The 22,070-nt window shown below is 42.0% G+C and overlaps 1 protein-coding gene and 1 long non-coding RNA gene across 6 annotated transcripts in view; one reads left to right on the top strand and one right to left on the bottom strand.

Annotated features, from left to right (window-relative positions):
* LOC139534104 (ubiquitin carboxyl-terminal hydrolase 15-like) overlaps positions 1-10,460 on the bottom strand; it is an 85,222-nt gene extending 74,762 nt beyond the window's left edge. For 2 of the 5 annotated variants that reach the window (XM_071332867.1, XM_071332872.1), the window contains exons 1-4: positions 10,329-10,460; positions 5,830-5,960; positions 5,135-5,265; positions 1,054-1,180 (exon numbers count right to left, since the gene is read on the bottom strand). In XM_071332867.1, the coding sequence (XP_071188968.1) occupies positions 1,054-1,180; positions 5,135-5,265; positions 5,830-5,960; positions 10,329-10,417 (478 nt within the window). In that variant the 5' untranslated portion in view covers positions 10,418-10,460. Of the gene's footprint in view, positions 1-1,053; positions 1,181-2,242; positions 2,328-5,134; positions 5,266-5,829; positions 5,961-10,328 lie in introns of those variants that run through there. The other 3 variants (XM_071332868.1, XM_071332866.1, XM_071332869.1) reach the window with 2 other exon arrangements.
* Positions 1-22,070, top strand: part of LOC139534105 (uncharacterized) — a 982,995-nt gene that overhangs the window by 325,579 nt on the left and 635,346 nt on the right. The gene's annotated exons all lie outside the window — the stretch shown is intronic.

Below are 22,070 nucleotides of genomic sequence, written 5' to 3'. Positions count from 1 at the left end.
TCAATAAGGGATGATAGCTTTCATTTGGATTCACCTGGTCAGTCTGTCATGGAAAGAGCAGGTATTCTCAGTGTAGGTGACAAACTGACAAAACTACTCATGCACCTGCATACTTAGGGCAGAGAATAATTGTGTATAAATCTCATGCTCTGATAAATAGGCAGCAGATTAATGAACTACTTCACAGTAACACTCCCTGCTCATGTAATTGTTGATTACTTGTGTGTGCACTTTAGAGAGTAGAGTTTTGGCTGTTCTTGTGGGAGCGCATCATTTTGTAGTAGCCAAAAGCAAAGTCAGTTTACATAAGAAGTTGACAAACACAGAACAGAGTTATCAGTGACCTTCCCCTGTGATTTCACTGTTTAAGTTGACCATTAAAAGGCTTGGCAATGCATCCGATTTGCATAAATTGAACAAAAAATGTTAGTATTATCAGTGAAATAAGTAAGAGCAATGGGGCACAGTGAACCAAAGTATACAATCAACAAGTCAAATTAAGAAATACAGAACACATCAGGTTATAAATATACAATCCTAATGTCAGGTTAAACATTCGTGGAATTGAGCAGAAGAGGAAAAAAGCAGAGCTTCTGTGCATTTCAAAACAAATATATTACTCATTAATTCTCTGTCATGTAGAAGTGAAGTGCTCTTGTACAATCACTATGACTGGTGTCTAATGGATGGGAATGATCTATTCATTCATTCTCTGGCTGGGAGAAGAAGCGAGTTGCTACTTTTGTCAGGTTGACTATACAATGAATATAATGGTTATACCAATGCTTTCAATGGTTATACCAATATAATGGTACTCTATAGCTCAGTTGGTAGAGCATGGATTCTATTCCCAGGACTAGGCATACCCATACGTGCACACATGACTATAAGTCGCTATAGATAAACACGTAGGCTAAAGGGCATACTGTTACATTATAATGGCAGGTAGAAAACGGGTGGAAATTATCCATGAGGAAGAGACCAGAGTTTCTTCAAATAAAGATATAATCTGCTCCATTCATTCTGTCAGGGAGAAGATAAGTGTCTGCCTACCTATCGTGTCTGCTTTGCTGAAGCGTCTGGTGACCACGTTGTCTAGGTTGCCGTCTTCACACAGCTTCAGTTCTGTGAGGTACACCTCCACCTTGCAGTGCTTCACAAACATACCCTGTTCTACCACCTGTCGAAATATTTTGATAGTGTCTTATATCATGGCAGATGGCACAAGAAATAAAATATTAACAAAATGTTTGTTTCGCAAATGAAACACTTGACAATGTTAAAGTTGTCTTACATGACAGATGGCATGAGAAGAAAAAAGGCATCACTCAGTTACATTTTGTTCAAACATTTGCTGTACATGGCATATGAATGATTAATTAAACTCATGACATTGTTCCAACACGGGCAAGATTTGCATTGCTGACAACTTGCTAAAACTCTTCAACATTGAACAGAGAAGCATTCACCAACACCAAGGAAAGAAGAAATAAAGAAAACTTGGCATTAGATTAGTCAAGCTCATTATTTGGGACAAATAAACAACAAAACAGAAACAAACTAAGAATTTGGCTATCCAGTTAATAGGCCTATCTATACACTGAAAGCATTGTTAGTGTATAAACTAAAAGCTACACTTTAACTCCCTTGATAGGAGCGAGTCACAGAGCCTCTTAATATAGCCCCAGAGCGTAGAGACAGCTGAAGGGTCCATTCCTATTCATTTCACACAGCCCCTCCGCTGGTAGCTGACCCTACACCACACCGTAGGGTACAGACCTGCCCTAGCCCCAGGCAATGGCATGGGTCAGCTTCACCCACTACCAGACACGACCCACCGCCCTCCTTATAAAATGAATGCCCAGCCATGTGTTCCACATAATGCAGAGATAAAAGGCAATATGCAAGTCTCACAGGAAACAAACTGACAGAACAGAACTGTTACAAAGTTCTAAAACAGCAAGGCGAAGAACCAACGAGACCAGATGTACCCTGCTCACTCCTTTCTGCTTAGGCTAGGCCATCGCTCCCTTCACTCTTAAAAAGCCTCTGACGCTCTCTCAGTTTGACCTCAGCCAGCATTCCTCCATTTCAAAAAACAAGGACACTAGAATCACTCCCCAGGTGATAGCCTCAACACAGAGAACCTGAGTGGAACAGCAAGAGGAGAACCCGGAAAATCAATTCCAACCGTCTGGCAACACAGTAAAAGAACCCCCAAAAGTGAGAAAGAAAAGAAAACCTCCTGCATGTTGTGTCTCGTAGTTCGCTCCATGTAGCGGTGTTTAAGTCATCCAGAGCGCTCTCTGAAAATAGAAACGGACAGGGCCACTCGATACACCCAGCAACATACATGGCAAAAAGGGGAGGATCAATGGGGGGAGAAAGAGAAAGCACTACAGCAGCCATGATGCCATGACTGGCTAGACTTGAAGATGCAGAAAGCTCATGTCTGGGCTCAGTACAGTAGGCCCAGCTGGCAGTTAGAAATAGCCCTACGTTAGCAGAACAAATCTTTATGTGAGCTACTGGCTTAACTTGTAGTCAGTTGTCAAGAGTTAAACCCAAAGCACACTGAATAAAAAAGCAACTAAATAATATTAATGTAGCCTACTTACACTTTATAAAAACAGATCTTCTGAGGACAACATTCCATCAGTAAGCATCTGTGCTCGGGTCCACTTTACGTTTAAAAACCAATTAAGTCCTTATACAGCATGTACTACAAATAATAACTAGCACATTTGGAATACCGGTAGCTAAATTGTATCAAAATCGCATGACCAGTCCAGCTGTTTCTCTTGAAGAAGACCGTGAGAGAGACAGCCTAAACATTGAGATAACTTGCGCTTGAGATTCAGTTACTAGCTGGGTAGGCCTTAATATCGATCTAGAAATCAAAGTTATCCTTTTTCACTATCGGCCCAATCTGACCTGTGTTGAAGTGTATTGATCAATCCAACCCTATAGAAAACAGCCAAGATTTTGACACAGTGAAACTTCTCAATTACTCCTCACACCACAATAAGCTCTTTGGCTACAAGTAGGTTATCAACAAACAGGCCTAACAGCAACCATAGAAATGTAAGTGTGTACTGACTAGAGGTCAACCGATTATGATTTTTCAACGCCGATACCGGTTCAGATTATTGGAGGACCAAAAAAAAGCTGATACCGATTAAATCGGCCGATTTTTATTTATTTATTTGTAATAATGACAATTACAACAATACTGAATGAACACTTATTTTAACGTAATATAATACATAAATAAAATCAATTTAGCCTCAAATAAATAATGACATGTTCAATTTGGTTTAAATAATGCAAAAACAAAGTGTTGGGGAAGAAAGTAAAAGTGCAATATGTGCCATGTAAGAAAGCTAACGTTTAAGTTCCTTGCTCAGAACATATGAAAGCTGGTTGTTCCTTTTAACATGAGTCTTCAATATTCCCAGGTAAGAAGTTTTAGGTTGCAGTTATTATAGGAATTATAGGACTATTTCTCTCTATACGATTTGTATATCATATACCTTTGACTATTGGATGTTCTTATAGGCACTTTAGTATTGCCAGTGTAACAGTATAGCTTCGGTCCCTCTCCTCGCTCCTACCTGGGCTCGAACCAGGAACACATCGACAACAGCCACCCTCGAAGCAGCGTTACCCATGCAGAGCAAGGGGAACTATTCCAAGTCTCAGAGCGAGTGACGTTTGAAACGCTATTAGCGCGCACCCCGCTAACTAGCTAGCCATTTCACATTGGTTACACCAGCCTAATCTCGGGAGTTGATAGGCTTGAAGTCATAAGTAGCGCAATGCTTGAAGCATTGCGAAGAGCTGCTGGTGAAACGCACGAAAGTGCTGTTTGACTGAATGCTTACAAGCCTGCTGGTGCCTACCATCGCTCAGTCAGACTGCTCTATCAAATCATAGACTTAATTATAACATAATAACACACAGAAATACGAGCCTTAGGTCATTAATATGGTCGAATCCGGGAAACTATCATCTCGAAAACAAAACGTTTATTCTTTCAGTGAAATACGGAACCGTTCCGTATTTTATGTAACGGGTGGCATCCATAAGTCTAAATATTCCTGTTACATTGCACAACCTTCAATGTTATGTCATAATTACGTAAAATTCTGGCAAATTAGTTCGCAACGAGCCAGGCGGCCCAAACTGTTGTATATACCCTGAATCTGCGTGCAATGAACACAAGAGAAGTGACACAATTTCACCTGGTTAATATTGCCTGCTAACCTGGATTTCTTTTAGCTAAATATGCAGGTTTAAAAATATATACTTCTGTGTATTGATTTTAAGAAAGGCATTGATGTTTATGGTTAGGTACACGGAGCAACGACAGTCCTTTTTCACGAATGGCACCGCATCGATTATATGCAATGCAGGACACGCTAGATAAACTAGTAATATCATCAACCATGTGTAGTTAACTAGTGATTATGTTTGATTGATTGATTGTTTTTTATAAGATAAGTTTTATGCTAGCTAGCAACTTACCATGGCTTCTTACTGCATTCGCGTAACAGGCAGGCTCCTCGTGGAGTGCAATGTAAAGCAGGTGGTTAGAGCGTTGGACTAGTTAACTGTAAGGCTGCAAGATTGAATCCCCGAGCTGACAAGGTAAAAATCTGTCGTTCTGCCCCTGAACAAGGCAGTTAACCCACCGTTCCTAGGACGCCATTGGAAATAAGAATGTGTTCTTAACTGACTTGCCTAGTTAAATAAAGGTGTAGTAAAAACATTATTATTATTATATTTTTTTTATCTGCCAATCGGTGTCCAAAAATAGTGATTTCCGATTGTTATAAAAACTTGAAATCGGTCCTAATTAATCGGCCATTACGATTAATCGGTCGACCTCTAGTACTGACCATATTATTTTATCTCATACTATTCACCACTTGACATAAAGTACCTGGGCTGTGATCTTACTGAGCTTCTCTTTCAATTGATTACCGCTGAGGCACTGGCGCTACGTGCACTGTACCCAATCAGTTCTTTCACCCATACAGTTGCTGAACATTATTTTACTTATTTGACCATTTAAAAAGATGATATTGGACCACACCAGCCATAATTAGCCACTAATGTCACCCATCCTTACCTTCCGTGAGATGGGCTCATGTCCCTCCATCAGTGCATACCAGCTCACTAGCTTATTCCAGCCTTCTGTTGGGATCAGGATGTAGTCCAGCTCATCAATGAGGTGCTCCTTTATGGCCAGAACATCCCCACCTACTCACGACAGAAAGAACAGGGTCATGTTCGTTCGGCAACCAACAGAAGAAAATGGACTGACATGGAAGGACTACACAAACCTGGCCAATAACAGACATTCATTTTTGTTTGTTTGCCATAATGAATATGACCCAGGTTTGGTGGTGAAAGAAGGTTTACTAAAGGGTTATAATGGTGTCATTCAATTGGGACTGCTTCAATGGTGGTAGCCTACTCATAATGGCAGTTTCTCATACAATAAAACAACAGACAGCTTTCTATAGACCAGAGGTAGGCTACCCTTGTCCTATTTTCATTGATGTTTACAGAGTCAATTATAGACCTACTTTTTCTGTCATACTAGCCTATAGAAATTGCATGTATAACAGCCTTTAGTTTGATATATTAGTTAAAATACATCTTGTTCACTCTAAACATCCTGTACTGCGCAAAACAGTGGTGGGTTCATCCAGATACACTGGGGATGAGTAAAAGAACATGTTATGATGTCACCATTTCCCCTAATCACACCAGAGATTGACAAATATTGCTTCAAAGAGGTCTGAGTGTGGTGCATCTTACCACTTGTAAGGAGCCCTGAGTTGTCCACTGGTCCAGGGTAGACATTCTGGTCTCCCATCTGATATTTGTCCCAGCTGTCAAAGCCCACATATTTCTTCCACTGTTTGAACCAGTGGCTGTCCACTAGGTACCTATGTATAAAGAGCGAGAGCACTGATTATTTAGATCTGAGATCACACTAGATTAGATCTAACGTAATTTCTGGACTATTAAGCGCACCTGAATATAAGCTGCAAAAAAAAATATATATATATATGTATTTTGTACATAAATAAGCCGCACATGTCTATAAGCCGCAGGTGCCTACCGGTACATTGAAACAAATGAATTTTACACAGCCTTTAAACGAAACATGGCTTGTAACAAAAATAAATAGGCTTATTTTTTTTATTTTACCCCCTTTTCTCCCCAATTTTCGTGGTATCCAATCGCTAGTAATTACTATCTTGTCTCATCGCTACAACTCCCGTACGGGCTCGGGAGAGACGAAGGTCGAAAGCCAAATGAAACACGGCATGTAACAAAAATAAATAGGCTTTAACGAAACACGGCTTGTAACAAAAATAAAAAAAATAGCAGTAAACAGTAGCCTACCAAGAAAGTCATTGGTCACTATCTTCCTCCTCCTGTGCACTGAAACCACTGAAGTCATCTCCTTCTTGGATCGTTTTCATTGTCGCTCTCGTCACTTTCATCCGGAGGCAAATTCCCCGCTGAGCTCATGCTGCCCTCTTCAACACGCAGCAGTCCAGCCTTTCGAAACCCGTTGATGATAGTGGATTTTTTGACAATGCTCCACGCTGTCAGGACCCACTGGCAGACTTGACCATAAGTTGCTCTTCGCATGCGGCCCGTTTTAGTGAAGGATTTCTCCCCACTTGTCTTCCAAGCCTCCCACTGAACACGGAGCGCCACCTTAAATGCACGATTTACACTGATGTCGAGTGGCTGCAAATACTTTGTTGTGCCCCCAGGAATCAGTCTTCAAGCTCATTTTCTAGTTCGGGCCATCTGCTTTTCTTCCCTCTGAAAGCTTTTGTTGTCTTTTTGCACCGAGTCAGTTCCTCACGCTGCTGTTTCCAACGTCTTATCATCAACTCATTAAGGCCAAGCTCCCATGCAGCAGCTCTATTTCCTTTTCCAACAGCCAGATCGATCGCCTTCAACTTGAAAGCTGCATCATATGCATTTCTCTGTGTCTTTGCCATGATGAGGGTGACAAAATGACTACCGTAATCAGAATGATGGCAAGTTTGAGCGTGCTCGATTTACGTCACATTATGTGACTGTGCTCAGTTTTTTGGCGGCATGAATCTTGTGAAAGCGGGAAAAATCCATAAATTAGCCGCGTCATTGTATAAGCCGCGAGGTTCAAAGCGTCGGAAAAAGTAGCGCCTTATAGTCCGGAAATTACGGTAATACGTTTGGGGTGATAGATTGTATCTGATAAGTACTTTATTTTTTAAGAATAAGTGTGAAGCTCCAAAGTACAGGCCTCAGGTTACAAAAGTCTATCTTTGTTAGAGGAGAGAAGAACAAGACAGAGGTTATCAGCAGCTTATCTGTTTTGATTAGTTAAATAACATTCACTGATATTCATTTGGAGTAACGTTAAACAATAGGGATGCACGATATATCAGTAAGCATATCGGACGATATTAGCTAAAAAATGCCAACAACGCCCCGATGTCTAGTTTAACACCATTGTGCAAAACCGATGGTAAAGCTGACGTGCATATATAACGTAGGTATATGAAGTAATGACGCCACAAAAAATACAGCGCTACACAGAACAAAAGCAGAAAAATACTAAGCGCACAGTTCCAACAACTAAACAAGTTCAAGTCGAGCAGTCATTTGAAAGAGTAAGAAAATTTCAGCGAGACAACTCAAAGACGAAATCCATTAACGCCAAGACAATGGAATTCATTGCACTTGTTAGGGTTGCGAAAGTTCAACTGAGATAGGAACACCTGAACTTGGTTAAAATAATTGTTTAATTCAAAAGTTAATAAATGGCAAATACAATTTCCGTATATACGGGTTCAATGTTTCATCACGCAGGATAAGACAGAGAACTGATTTGTTTCTGACAAAGATAATATTTTATACTCGTAACAGAGACTGTTCCCGCTTCCGAGCCGGCCTGTCAGAGTAGAGACTGGGCGTGGTTTAGACTCACCCAGCCTATCGTTGGTGTTGGCGCTTAAGCTAGTCCTAGCCCCTTAGCGCATGTGATGTCCCGTCGCTGTAGCAGTGTAGATTACGCTACTTCACCCGAGAGACTGGGGTCAGACAGCTCTGTAATATTGTCTGAGCTATTCACACCTGTTATACAATGTCCACTGTTCTCGCTCAAGGCTAACTACAGCTTCCCAGCTTCTTATCTGAGCTAACTGTTACTTTCGGCACACACACACAGACACCCAGGCGCCCAGACCAACAGTTAGCTAATATTCAATCACGTTTGTTGTAGTATTCAATCACATATAATACAGTTGCTAATATTCAATCATGTTTGTTATAGTATTCAATCACATATAATACAGTTGCTAATATTCAATCATGTTTGTTATAGTATTGGGTTATAGTGCATGACTCAGAACCTCACATATGTTTTTCGTGTGTATAGTTTATCTGTTATTGTCTGGTCAGCAGTCTCCTGATTCACCCCCCTCCTGTGTCTCTCTAAGATTAGCACAGTCTCGGCCACACAGTACAGCTTCACACTACTGATACATTTGTTTCATACACACACATATTTCATACAGTACAGCGCTATCTTTAACACACACACATTTCAGGCTGATATTCATGGTTAGGCCCTGAGCACTGGTAAGAGTGAGAACAATGGAAAATGCAGGTTCACAGGAGTCAGCAATTCAAACTTTAATGCATAAGAAGCCCTACTAGCTTATAGTTAGTTAAGCATGTCAAAAAACCTTTATAAAACCCCACACACTTGACAATCAACCATTCTCTGTCGTCGATGATGTTGGCTATCATCGACTGGTCGAGCACCTCAAGCCCTGGTATACACTACCAAGTAGGTGCTATTTTTCAGATGTTGCCCTACCGGAGTTACACAGTATTGTTGAAACGCACATCCCTAAGCTACTTGCTATGGGCATCACTGATATTTGGACCAGCGATGTCAGCCCCATGAGCATACCGAGTCTGACAGCACAGTGGGTGGACGAGGATTTCGTACTGAGGAAAGCCGTATTGCATGCTCAAGAATGTGTTGGTTCTCATAACGCTGCTGCCATTTCAATGGCATTTGATAACATGTTTGAAACTTGAACACACCAACTAGCTCCATTCGAACTGACTGAGAAATAAGCTAATCAACTGCGTCTGCAGCAGACGCGACACCCTTTGTCATGGCATTGAAACACCTGCTCAACAAAACTGCCGACACAGACTGTGGGGTTAAAACTTGTAAAAGTACTCTACAAGGGTCTGTGAATTAGCGATTCGGTGGCATTCTCTCTGAGCCTCTTTACGGTGTAGCCACCATGCTCGAAGCTAGGTACAAGGACCACTACTCCGATGCAGACAAGAAACAAGGTTTACGTGAAATGTTAGATACAGCTGGAAAAGACGGAAACAGACAGTGACAGTGCCTACCGGGGAGGAGGCCACGGACAGAGAGAAGAAACTTCACTGCTTGACATGTATGATGAAATCCTGGTTGAGACTGAACAACGAAACAGTACAGCAAGTAAGTGAAATAAATACGTTTTGATTGTTTTACTGGTAACGGGGGCACGTAAATGCCAACAAAATAACTTTTTGGTCAGTTTGTGTCAACTATTTAACTGTACTATAATGCTTAAGGCCGATAAATATCCGTTATCGTTTTTTTGGGCAAGGAAAATATTTGGATATCGGTATGGCCAAAAACGTCATTGGTGCATCCCTATTAAATAATGTAAGGAATGTTACAATTATCATAAAACTGATGCTTGCTAACAGTGGGAGTTAGCCAAAAGTGCGCTAGTTGGGACACTTGATTGTCACTAAACATCAATTATGTCAGCAGTTAACTGTTTGATACTGGCACGTTTGTGAGTGTTAGCTAATTGGCAGGCTAGGTAATTTTAGACAGGTGCTTTTCACGACTCCTCCATGATTTGCCAGATGAGCGTACGTCACGGGCAAATCACTTGAAATCAAGCTAGCCAGATTGGAATCGTAAGATCATAAAACCATTGGGGAAATAAATATATTTTACTAGCTACGTTGGTAACATACCTATGTATCTAGACAATACCATGTTGGCAAATAACTCGGTCACTAGAAACTGTGGAATGTAGCGAATCCCACTGGCTGGCTTTAGCTGGCAGACTTGATAGCCAGCGGTATGACTGACTTGCTAACGTTAACTGGCAGGGTAACTGTCACACCGCTCTCCGCTGGTTTAGCACTTTGACAGCCCAGACAGAGTCAGCCTGCACCCTCCTAAGACCTTTAAAAAGTTATCGGCAAACTCTTACCAAGTATCTCCCTTTCGTAGCTGTGTTTTCAGCAGTGCTGCGACTTCCCCTCTCTGGGTATCCATATCAGCCGCTCCTCCTTCCGCCATCTTTCCTTAGACATCACCCGCTGCATGGTGGGACAGAGAAACGTCATTCACGCACGTAAAACAGCCCTTTTCAGCCAATCATCAACCCGAACTGGAACTGTGGCTAGTAGATAGCGGGGAAAGCGCGACTTCTAGTGGTTCACAGCATGTTTCCTGAATATTGCTAGATCATTCTTGCTCTGATTTATAATAGATCTGACAATATCCATAGAATAGTACTTGGCCCAAGAAAGACAGGAAAATACTTGAATAGACTAGAACAATACTGTTTAGTGATTGTAAAGCCTTCCCTAGTGAAGAGTGATCTCATTAAGATCATAATAGTGTAACGACCCTGGGTTTATAAGCGCGGAAATCGACTCTGCCGCTTGAGCATGCTTTTGCGGCACAGTCGATAGCGCGCCGGATCTCGGGCTAGGAGGTCGAGGGTTCGAGACCTGCTCCCTGCCTGTTTCATTACACTGGTGTCAGAAGTGATCGGACCTCGCATCCACGACAGTGCGTGTGCTTGGCCGGTGAGCGCGTTCCTGTAAGACGTAAAGTCGCAAGCTAGCGCGAGGACGAGCTCTTTGAAAGGAGGGAGTAGTGTAACGACCCTGGGTTTATAAGCGCGGAAATCGACTCTGCCGCTTGAGCATGCTTTTGCGGCACAGTCGATAGCGCGCCGGATCTCGGGCTAGGAGGTCGAGGGTTCGAGACCTGCTCCCTGCCTGTTTCATTACAATAGCATACAATACACTGATACATTACACATTTAATTTATTTCAAAACATAGATTCATATTTATTTGTACAGTCTTTTGTTACACAGAAAATTCAATAATTAAAATAATGTACACGTTTTCTATTAGTCCAACGGTTGATAGATCTTGTTAAATTGACAAAGGTCATACAATACATCATCGTTTAACAATGATCCACATTCTAACATCAACGGTTATTCATCTCATTTGTAAGGTACAGCTTCCTTTTCTTTACCATACCACTGGGCACACACTGGTTGAATCAAATGTTGTAGGTTACGTCGCCGAACGCAGGGTTATCAGCTCGCGTCTTTTGTGTTGGGTAAGAATTTGCGTCACTGATTTTCTTCCTTTGTCTCCAGTTGTAGCTAGCATCACAAGGCTAGCTGTGGAGACTTAGTTAACTTAGTTGCAAGGCTTAGCTAACCTGGCTAGCTCGCCGCAAGGCTTTTCTACTTGGAAGGGTAGAATTACTAGTTTGCTTTCTCGCCGGCGTTGACTAAACATTGCTAATTGGCCGAGAGCCATACTTTTGGTCTTCGCTAGACCAACATAGCGCGAGCTTCCTTTGGCTAACTTTGTCCTAACTAACTAGGCAACTAGCCCACGTAGCGAATGCTAGCTATGTTAACATTGCTTCTCCGCGTCTATGTGTAACGGCTGTGAAATGGCTAGCTAGTTAGCGGTGGTGCGCGCTAATAGCGTTTCAATCGGTTACGTCACTCGCTTTGATACCTTGAGGTAGTGGTTCCCCTTGCTCTGCAAGGGCCGCGGCTTTTGTGGAGCGATGAGTAACGATGCTTCGTGGGTGACTGTTGTTGATATGTGCAGAGGGTCCCTGGTTCGCGCCCGGGTCGGGGCGAGGGGACGGAGGTAAAGTTAAACTGTTACATATGTACCAAAAGGTCTATGTGTCTTCAACACTATGTACGGGCATTGAATGTTACGTTTCTACTACTGGTTTACCAGTTGGAGATGCACAATCTCAAATCGATTTGCAAGCCTGACCCAGACCTTTGGGATGAGATCTGTGTTGTCACAGGGCCCAACCTCCGAGCCTTCAGGGGTGCCGTTCAAGGATGCAGCCGTGTCATGAGCCTTGCCGTGGTAAGGGAGAGAGCTTTGTGACTCAACCTGTCTGACAGGGAGAAAGCAGATTTCCTTTACGCTTCTCTTGAGCCGAAGGAACTGTTAAAATCCAGACGGAAAATATTGTCACCTCCATGTGGCAGAAGTGCGAAGGAGGGCAAAGCCTTCAACTTCTCTCTGCCCGTAGACCCGGGAATTGTGGCTACTGGCCTACCCCTACTAATGGAAGAAGGAGCGCCCGATCTAGGGGTACGCCCCCTGCGGCAGAGAGGGGCAGCCGACAGTTCACTCTGGTTTCTGGCCTGCATCCTCTCGGTTGGACAACAGAGTTTGACAGGCACATATGGCCACCACTATGGGGGAAAGGCACATCTGTGCTCCTAAAACCCTTCCCTTTGTGCAGCAACTCAGTTTAATGCGTTTGCTCTCAAGGAAGACATCTTGGTAGCCTCAACGAGCCTTGTCAATACAACGAGCCTTGTCAACTCCCGTTACGCAGGGATTTGCTGACCTAAGCAAAAATAAGATTTTCCACCCTCACCCGGAAGCAATGGCCCTCTGGGCTTTGTCCATGAGAAGATAAATTTGGATGCGACAGGCTTCCCCTTCTACATGCTCACTGTATGGAAATAAGTGGTGGGTTTTTGAGAAGTGGTGTGACCAAAAACAGATACTTTACCAATGCTCTGTATCAAAGGTGTTATGCTTCTACGTGGACAAAGGGAAGGCTTTCTCAACTGTTAAGGTCTATCTAGGCGCTATCTCTGCCTGTCATATAGACTTCCGCAAAAACACGGTGGGAAAACATCCTCTGTCATGTTGTTTCATGAAGGGCGCCTATCCCTTACGTACAGTTCCCAAGCCTTTAGCCCTGTCATGGAATTTGTCTATTGTTCTTAAGGCTGTTTCACAGCAGCCTTTTGTGTTGGAAAGCGTGGAAATTAAATATCAGCCTTTTTAAGACCACTTTACTGGTTGCACTTATGTCCTCAAAAGCGAGTGCATGAGCTACATGAATTGTCAGTTCTCAATTCATGCATGCAGTTTTCCTGGGGCTTTTCCAAAATCACCTTGTTATCCAAACCCGCTTTTATGCCCAAGTTTGGGGCCTTGGAGCTTGTGGCTTTCCACCCGCCTTTTTATAGAAGAGGAGCGGCTACACCGTTTGTGTCTAGTATGCGAGTTGCGCATATACTTGGATAGGACAAGAGCTTTGCGCAAGAGTGACCAACTCTTTGTGTCTTGGGCGCCTCCCTGCAAGGGGAGGCTCCTCTCATCAACGGTTGTCTCATTGGATTGTGGATGCTATTATTTTGGCCTATAATAGCTAGGGGTTACAGCCTCTAGAGGGTGTAAAGGCTCACTCCACCAGAGATATGGCCACCTCTTGAGCACTGTTCAATGGCATCTCCTTGCAGGAGATTTGTGGCTTGTTGGGCATCCCCTCATACTTTTGAGGTTTTACCGACTAGATGTCACTGCGCCTTCATTGGCTCATACTGTCCTCGGTGTCGGGGCCTTAAGGGTTGATATTGAGACTGCCTGGCTTCAGAGAGCGTGTGCGATATGGGACTTGGCCAAATCCCACAGTGAGATGTCGATACAAATAATTTAAAGAGAACTTAAGGTTACTTGTGTAACCCCAGTTCTCTAATAAATTTTATGAGCGTGACATCACCACATTCCCCTACTTGCATGTGTGTGAGGAAGTTTGTCACGTTCAAGAGTGATCAGATGGCAGGCGAGTGACTCTTTAGTATGAGGGCAGGAGCTCCCTCATTCGCCACGCGAATTATACAGTTGTGTATAATTGGTCCTTCGAGCTACTTATTCTGGTGAACCCCACAGTTAGATGTCTCACCCATATTATCAGAGAACTAGGGTTAAGCAAGCAACCTTAAGTTTATCTCAGTCCAGTGTTTTTATGACCATTGTTTCATTCCTCTATGATACACAACATTACTACTAACATTGTCTCAATCTACTCAGTCCATTATGCTTTATTCAAATTTTTTAGCCATTTTTGTTTGGTAGCCCTACTGGCTCCATGCCTCCCTCGCCCTTGGGGGCCAGCATCCTCTCATCAGTATCGCCGCACTTTCGACCACTCTCGTTTAAAAAGAGGGTGGATCGGTCAATCATATCATTACAATTTTCATTCTAAACTAGAGGAGCAGCCATTTTAATTAGTAAAAACAAACCGTTTGCAATGTCAAGTATAGAGGCAGACTCAGCAGGCTGTTTCATTGTTGTAGTAGGAAGACTGTATAATACACCTTGTTATCTTGGCTAACATTTATGCACCAAATTGGGATGACAGTTCATTCTAAACAAATTTATTTTCTCGATTACTTAACATGGACACACCACCTAATACTAGGTGGTGATATGAATTGTGCACTGTCGCCCAATCTGGATCGTAGCTCTCCTAAGGTATCATTTTCATCAAAGACAGTATCCACAATTCAAGACATATGGCATATTGGATGCGTGGTGTTTCCACAATCCCACAGCTAGGGAGTATTGTTTTTTCTCACCAGTTCATAAGATATTCTCACATATAGACTACTTTTTCCTCGACAATAGATTTGTGCCACCTATCACAGAGTGTGATAATCAAGCTACAGTGGCAAGAAAAAGTATGTGAACCCTTTGGAATTACCTGGATTTCTGCAATAGACAAACACAGTCTGCTTAAACTAATAACACAAACAATTATTTTCATGTCTTTATTGAACACACCGTGTGAACATTCACAGTGCAGGGTGCAAAAAGTATATGTGAACCCTTGGATTTAATAACTGGTTGACCCTCCTTTGGCAGCAATAACCTCAATTTTGGAATTTTGGAACATTCTTCTTTACAAAACTGTTTCAGTTCAGCAAAATTCTTGGGTTGTCTGGTGTGAACTGCTCTTGAGGTCATGCCACAGCATCTCAATCAGGTTGAGGTCAGGACTATGACTGGGCCTCTCCAGAAGGTGCATTTTCTTCTATTGAAGACATTGTGTTGTTGATTTACTTCTGTGTTTTGGGTCGTTGTCCTGTTGCATCACCCAACTTCTGTTGAGCTTCAATTCGCGTACAGAAAGCCTAACATTCTCCTGCAAAATGTTTGATGAACTTGAGAATTCATTTTTTCCGTCAATGATGGCAAGCTGTCCAGGCCCTGAGGCAGCAACGCAGTCCCAAACCATGATGCTCCCTCCACCATACTTTACAGTTGGGATGAGGTTTTGATGTTGGTGTGCTGTGCCTTTTCTTCTCCACACAGTGTTGTGTGTTCCATACAAAACAACTCAACTTTAGTTTAATCTGTCCACAGAATTCTTAATCATGGGTCTTCGGAGATCTTTTTTGTTTGAGGCATGGTTCACATCAGGCAATACTTCTTGTGAATAGCAAACACACATTTTGTGAGTGTTTTATAGGGCAAGGCAGCTCTAACCAACATCTCCAATTTCGTCTCATTGATTGGACTCCAGGTTAGCTGACTCCTGACTCCAAATAGCTTTTGGAGAAGTCATTAGCCTAGGGGTTCACATACTTTTTTCAACCTACACTGTGAATGTTTAAATTATGTGTTCAATATAGATAAGAAATATAAACTAATAACACACAAGTTATTGTAAGTACACTGTGTTTTTCTATTGTTGTGACCTAGAAGAAGATCAGATCAAATTTTATGACCAATTTATGCAGAAAACCAGGTAATTCCTAAGTGTTCGCATACTTTTTCTTGCCACTGTATAGTCATTTCGGATCATTCTCCTCTTACTATGAAACTACTTACACCAAATACACAGCCTAGTTATCTTACTACTGTTATCAGAAGAAACCTTTGTCGCTTTTATATCATCTCAAATTAACTTCTTATGGCTGCAATCCCGTTAACAGGAATGATATGACGAGACCCAGTGAAAGTGCAGGGCGCCAAATTCAAACAACAGAAATCTCATTATTAAAATTCCTCAAACATACATGTATCTCATACCATTTTAAAGGTAATCTTGTTGTTAATCCCACCAAAGTGTCCGATTTCAAATAGGCTTTTCAGCGAAAGCTGAAGGTCACCGCAAAATCCAGCTAAAGACAGGAGTCACAAAAAGCAGAAATAGAGATAAAATGAATCACTAACCTTTGATGATCTTCATCAGATGACACTCATAGGAATTCATGTTACACAATACATATATGTTTTGTTCGATAAAGTTAATATTTATATCCAAAAACCTCAGTTTACATTGGCGCCATGTTCAGAAATGCCTCCAAAATATTCTGAGAAATTGCAGAGAGCCACGTCAAATAACATAAATACTCATCATAAACTTTGATGAAAGATACATGTTTTACATAGAATTAAAGATACACTTGTTCTTAATGCAACCGCTGTGTCAGATTTCAAAAAGCTTTACGGCAAAATACAATATTCAATAATCTGAAAACAGCGTTCAGCCACAAAAGCAAGCCATACCCGCCAAATTGTGCAGTCAACAAAACTCATAAAAAGCATTATAAATCTTCACTTTGCTGATCTTTGTCAGAATGCACTCCCAGGACTCCCACTTCCATAAGAAATCTTTGTTTGGTTCGGTAATGTCCATCATTTATGTCCAAATAGCTATTTTTGTTAGCGTGTTTGGTAAACAAATCCAACGTCAGGAAGCGCGTTCACTAAAAGCTGACGAAATGTCCAAAAGTTCCGTAACAGTCAGTAGAAACATGTCAAACGATGTATTGAATCAATCTTTAGAATGTTTTTAACATAAATCTCGAATAACGTTCCAACCGGAGAATTACATTGACTTCAGATGAGCGATGGAACGGAGCTCTCTCTCATGTGAACGCGCATGGTCAAAGAATGGTCACCTCATGGCAGACCTGACTAATTCTCCTCTCATTCGGCCCCCCTTCACAGTAGAGGCATCAGACAAGGTTCTACAGACTGTTGACATCTAGTGGAAGTCGTAGAAAGTGCAAACTCATCCATATGAGTTTCGCTGTGAATTCAATAGGATCTTGGTTGAAAATCGACCAGCCTCAGAATTCCCACTTCCTGTTTGGGTTGTTGCCTACCATATGAGTTCTGTTATACTCACAGACATAATTCAAACAGTTTTAGAAACTTCAGAGTGTTTTCTATCCAATATGAATAATAATATGCATATATTAGCAACTGGGACTGAGGAGCAGGCAGTTTACTATGGGCACCTTTCATCCAAGCTACTCAATACTGCCCCTGCAGCCATAAGAAGTTAAGCTATTTCAAGCTTAACCAAAGCCCTGTTTCCCCTACAACAGTATGGGAATCAATGAAGGCTTATCTAAGGGGCCAAATTATTACATAAAGCACAAGATTAAGGAAGTGAAATATTCAACTCCTAGGGGAATTTACAAATAAAATCTTGGATTTGAATATGGCATATTCATACTCTTCATCTGCAGATTTACTAAAAAACAACGTTTGACACTTCAGACAGAGTTTGATCTTCTTCCAACTCGACAAGCTGAAAATCGAATTAGTAAATCTCTATACAAAAATTATGAACATGGAGAGAAATCAGGGAAAAATCTAGCACACTAGCTGCGTCAGAGAACCGCAAATCAAACCATACCTATGATAACTGACGAGCTGGATAACAAATGTATTGATTTTGAGGTCAATTCATGCTTTCATAACTTTAACTCACAATTATACACTTCGGAATCCGCTGGTAATGTTACCTTACTCGACACCTTTGAGAACTTAGATATCCTACAGTTGAACCTGAGATAGCTGCTGAATTAGAAGAACATTTCTCTGTAGAAGAGATTGTGTTGGAAATTAAATCTATGCAGTGTGGTAAATCCCCTGGACCCGATGGATTTCCGAGCAAATACTTTAAAATATGATCATAACTCCTCTTGCTTTCCGTATTTGAGACATCATTCTCCTCAAACTCTTTACCCTCAACAATGAGACAAGCATGTATTTCACTTATTCTGAAAAAGTACCAATTTCTTTGCAATGTAAATATACTTTCGAAGATGATTGCCTGCCGCTTTGAGTCAGTCCTTTCCTCCATTATCTCTACAGATCCAACTGGTTTCATAAAAAATCGTAATTATTTTTTCAACATCAGACGTCTTTATAATATACTTTAGAATCCCTCTTCATCTGACACTCCAGAGATTTTGTTATCACTTAATGCTGAGAAAGCGTTTAAATCAGGTGGAGTGGGATTATCTATTTTATACTCTCAAACAATTTGGATTCAGTCCCAATTTTATGTCCTGGATCAAAGTCCCTTACTCCTCCTCTATGGCTGCAGTGCGCACAAATAACAACCTTTCATCCTATTTCCAACTTCAATGTGGGAGAAGACAGGGTCCTCTATCCCCTCAGTTGTTTGCCATCACAATACGTAATGCCACCACTATCAAAAGGTATTCTAAGAGGGGGCTTAGAGCATAAAGTTTCACTCTATGCGGATGACATGCTACTATATACAGTGGGGCAAAAAAGTATTTAGTCAGCCACCAATTGTGCAAGTTCTCCCACTTAAAAAGATGAGAGAGGCCTGTAATTTTCATCATAGGTACACTTCAACTATGACAGACAAAATGAGAAAGAAAATCCAGAAAATCACATTGTAGGATTTTTTATGAATTTATTTGCAAATTATGGTGGAAAATAAGTATTTGGTCAATAACAAAAGTTAATCTCAATACTTTGTTATATACCCTTTGTTGGCAATGACAGAGGTCAAACGTTTTCTGTAAGTCTTCACAAGGTTTTCACACACTGTTGCTGGTATTTTGGCCCATTCCTCCATGCAGATCTCCTCTAGAGCAGTGATGTTTTGGGGCTGTTGCTGGGCAACACGGACTTTCAACTCCCTCCAAAGATTTCCTATGGGGTTGAGATCTGGAGACTGGCTAGGCCACTCCAGGACCTTGAAATGCTTCTTACGAAGCCACTCCTTCGTTGCCCGGGCGGTGTTTTTGGGATCATTGTCATGCTGAAAGACCCAGCCACGTTTCATCTTCAATGCCCTTGCTGATGGAAGGAGGTTTTCACTCAAAATCTCACAATACATGGCCCCATTCATTCTTTCCTTTACACGGATCAGTCGTCCTGGTCCCTTTGCAGAAAAACAGCCCCAAAGCATGATGTTTCCACCCCCATGCTTCACAGTAGGTATGGTGTTCTTTGGATGCAACTCAGCATTCTTTGTCCTCCAACACGACGAGTTGAGTTCTTACCAAAAAGTTATATTTTGGTTTCATCTGACCATATGACATTCTCCCAATCTTCTTCTGGATCATCCAAATGCTCTCTAGCAAACTTCAGACGGGCCTGGACATGTACTGGCTTAACCAGGGGGACACGTCTGGCACTGCAGGATTTGAGTCCCTGGCGGCGTAGTGTGTTACTGATGGTAGGCATTGTTACTTTGGTTCCAGCTCTCTGCAGGTCATTCACTAGGTCCCCCCGTGTGGTTCTGGGATTTTTGCTCACCGTTCTTGTGATCATTTTGACCCCACGGGATGAGATCTTGCGTGGAGCCCCAGATCGAGGGAGATTATCAGTGGTCTTGTATGTCTTCCATTTCCTAATAATTGCTCCCACAGTTGATTTCTTCAAACCAAGCTGCTTACCTATTGCAGATTCAGTCTTCCCAGCCTGGTGCAGGTCTACAATTTTGTTTCTGGTGTCCTTTGACAGCTCTTTGGTCTTGGCCATAGTGGAGTTTGGAGTGTGACTGTTTGAGGTTGTGGACAGGTGTCTTTAATACTGATAACAAGTTCAAACAGGTGCCATTAATACAGGTAACGAGTGGAGGACAGAGGAGCCTCTTAAAGAAGAAGTTACAGGTCTGTGAGAGCCAGAAATCTTGCTTGTTTGTAGGTGACCAAATACTTATTTTCCACCATAATTTGCAAATAAATTCATAAAAAATCCTACAATTTTTTTTTCTCATTTTGTCTGTCATAGTTGAAGTGTACCTATGATGAAAATTACAGGCCTCTCTCATCTTTTTAAGTGGGAGAACTTGCACAATTGGTGGCTGACTAAATACTTTTTTGCCTCACTGTATGTCTGACTCTTTAACTGGTCTTCCAGAGATCAAGGTTCTACTAAAGACATTTGGTAAAATATCTGGGTATAAAGTTATCCTACAAAAAAGTGAATTGATGCCTATTAATCCTTCTGCCATGAAAACCTATTTTAGTCATGTGCCCTTCAGAGTGACTACACAGATAGAAATATTTGGGAATTTGGGTAACACACAAATTCAAATATCTTTATAAAGCAACTACCTCATACACACAAGTGTAAAGGAATTAATAAGAATATGTACATATAAATATATGGATGAGCGATGGCCGAACGGCATGGGCAAGATAAAGTAGATGGAATAGAGTACAGTATATACATATGAGATGAGTAATGTAGGGTATGTAAACATTATACACTGCTCAAAAAAATAAAGGGAACACTTAAACAACACAATGTAACTCCAAGTCAAGACCTGCTGGAGGTCATTTTGCAGGGCTCTGGCAGTGCACCTCCTTGCACAAAGGCGGAGGTAGCGGTCCTGCTGCTGGGTTTTTGCCCTCCTACGGCCTCCTCCACGTCTCCTGATGTACTGGCCTGTCTCCTGGTAGCGCCTCCATGCTCTGGACACTACGCTGACAGACACAGCAAACCTTTTTGCCACAGCTCGCATTGATGTGCCATCCTGGATGAACTGCACTACCTGAGCCACTTGTGTGGGTTGTAGACTCCGTCTCATGCTACCACTAGAGTGAGAGCACCGTCAGCATTCAAAAGTGACCAAAACATCAGCCAGGAAGCATAGGAACTGAGAAGTTGTTTGTGGTCACCACCTGCAGAATCACTCCTTTTTTGGGGGTGTCTTGCTAATTGCCTATAATTTCCACCTTTTATCTATTCCATTTGCACAACAGCATGTGAAATTTATTGTCAATCAGTGTTGCTTCCTAAGTGGACAGTTTGATTTCATAGAAGTGTGATTGACTTGGAGTTACATTGTGTTGTTTAAGTGTTCCCTTTATTTTTTTGAGCAGTGTATAAAGTGGAATTGTTTAAAGTGACTAGTGATACATTTCTTACATCCAATGTTTAATTATTAAAGTGGCAAGAGATTTGAGTCAGTATGCTGGCAGCAGCCACTCAATGTTAGTGATGGTGACAGTGACAGTCTGACGGTCTTGAGACAGAGCTGTTTTTCGGTCCCAGCTTTGATGCACCTGTACTGACCTCACCTTCTGGATGATATCAGGATGAACAGGCAGTGGCTTGGGTGGTTGTTGTCCTTGGTGATCTTTTTGAACTTCCTGTGACATCGGGTGGTGTAGGTGTCCTGGAGGTCAGGTAGTTTGCCCCTGGTGATGCGTTGTGCAATCCTCACTACCCTCTGGAGAGCTTTACGGTTGTAGGCGGAGCAGTTGCCGTACCAGGCGGCAATAGAGCCCGACAAGATGCTCTCGATTGTGCATCTGTAAAAGTTTGAGTGTTTTCGGTGACAAGGCCAATTTCTTCAGCCTCCTGAGGTTGGAAAGACGCTGTTGTGCCTTCTTCACCACGCTGTCTGTGTGGGTGGACCATTTCAGTTTGTCCGTGATGTGTACGCCGAGGAACTTAACTTTCCACCTTCTCCACTACTGTCCCGTCGATGCTGTTTCCTGAAGTCCACGATCAGGTTATTTTCCTGACACCATACTCCGAGGGCCCTCACCTCCTCCCTGTAGGCCATCTCGTGGTTGTTGGTAATTAGCCTACAACTGTAGTGTCGTCTGCAAACTTGATGATTGA

The sequence above is a fragment of the Salvelinus alpinus genome, chromosome 11 (assembly GCF_045679555.1).
Source record: "Salvelinus alpinus chromosome 11, SLU_Salpinus.1, whole genome shotgun sequence".
Classification (NCBI taxonomy): domain Eukaryota; kingdom Metazoa; phylum Chordata; class Actinopteri; order Salmoniformes; family Salmonidae; genus Salvelinus; species Salvelinus alpinus.
The sequence above is the reverse complement of the archived record's forward strand: the minus strand, read 5'-3'. Positions and strand labels throughout refer to the sequence as shown.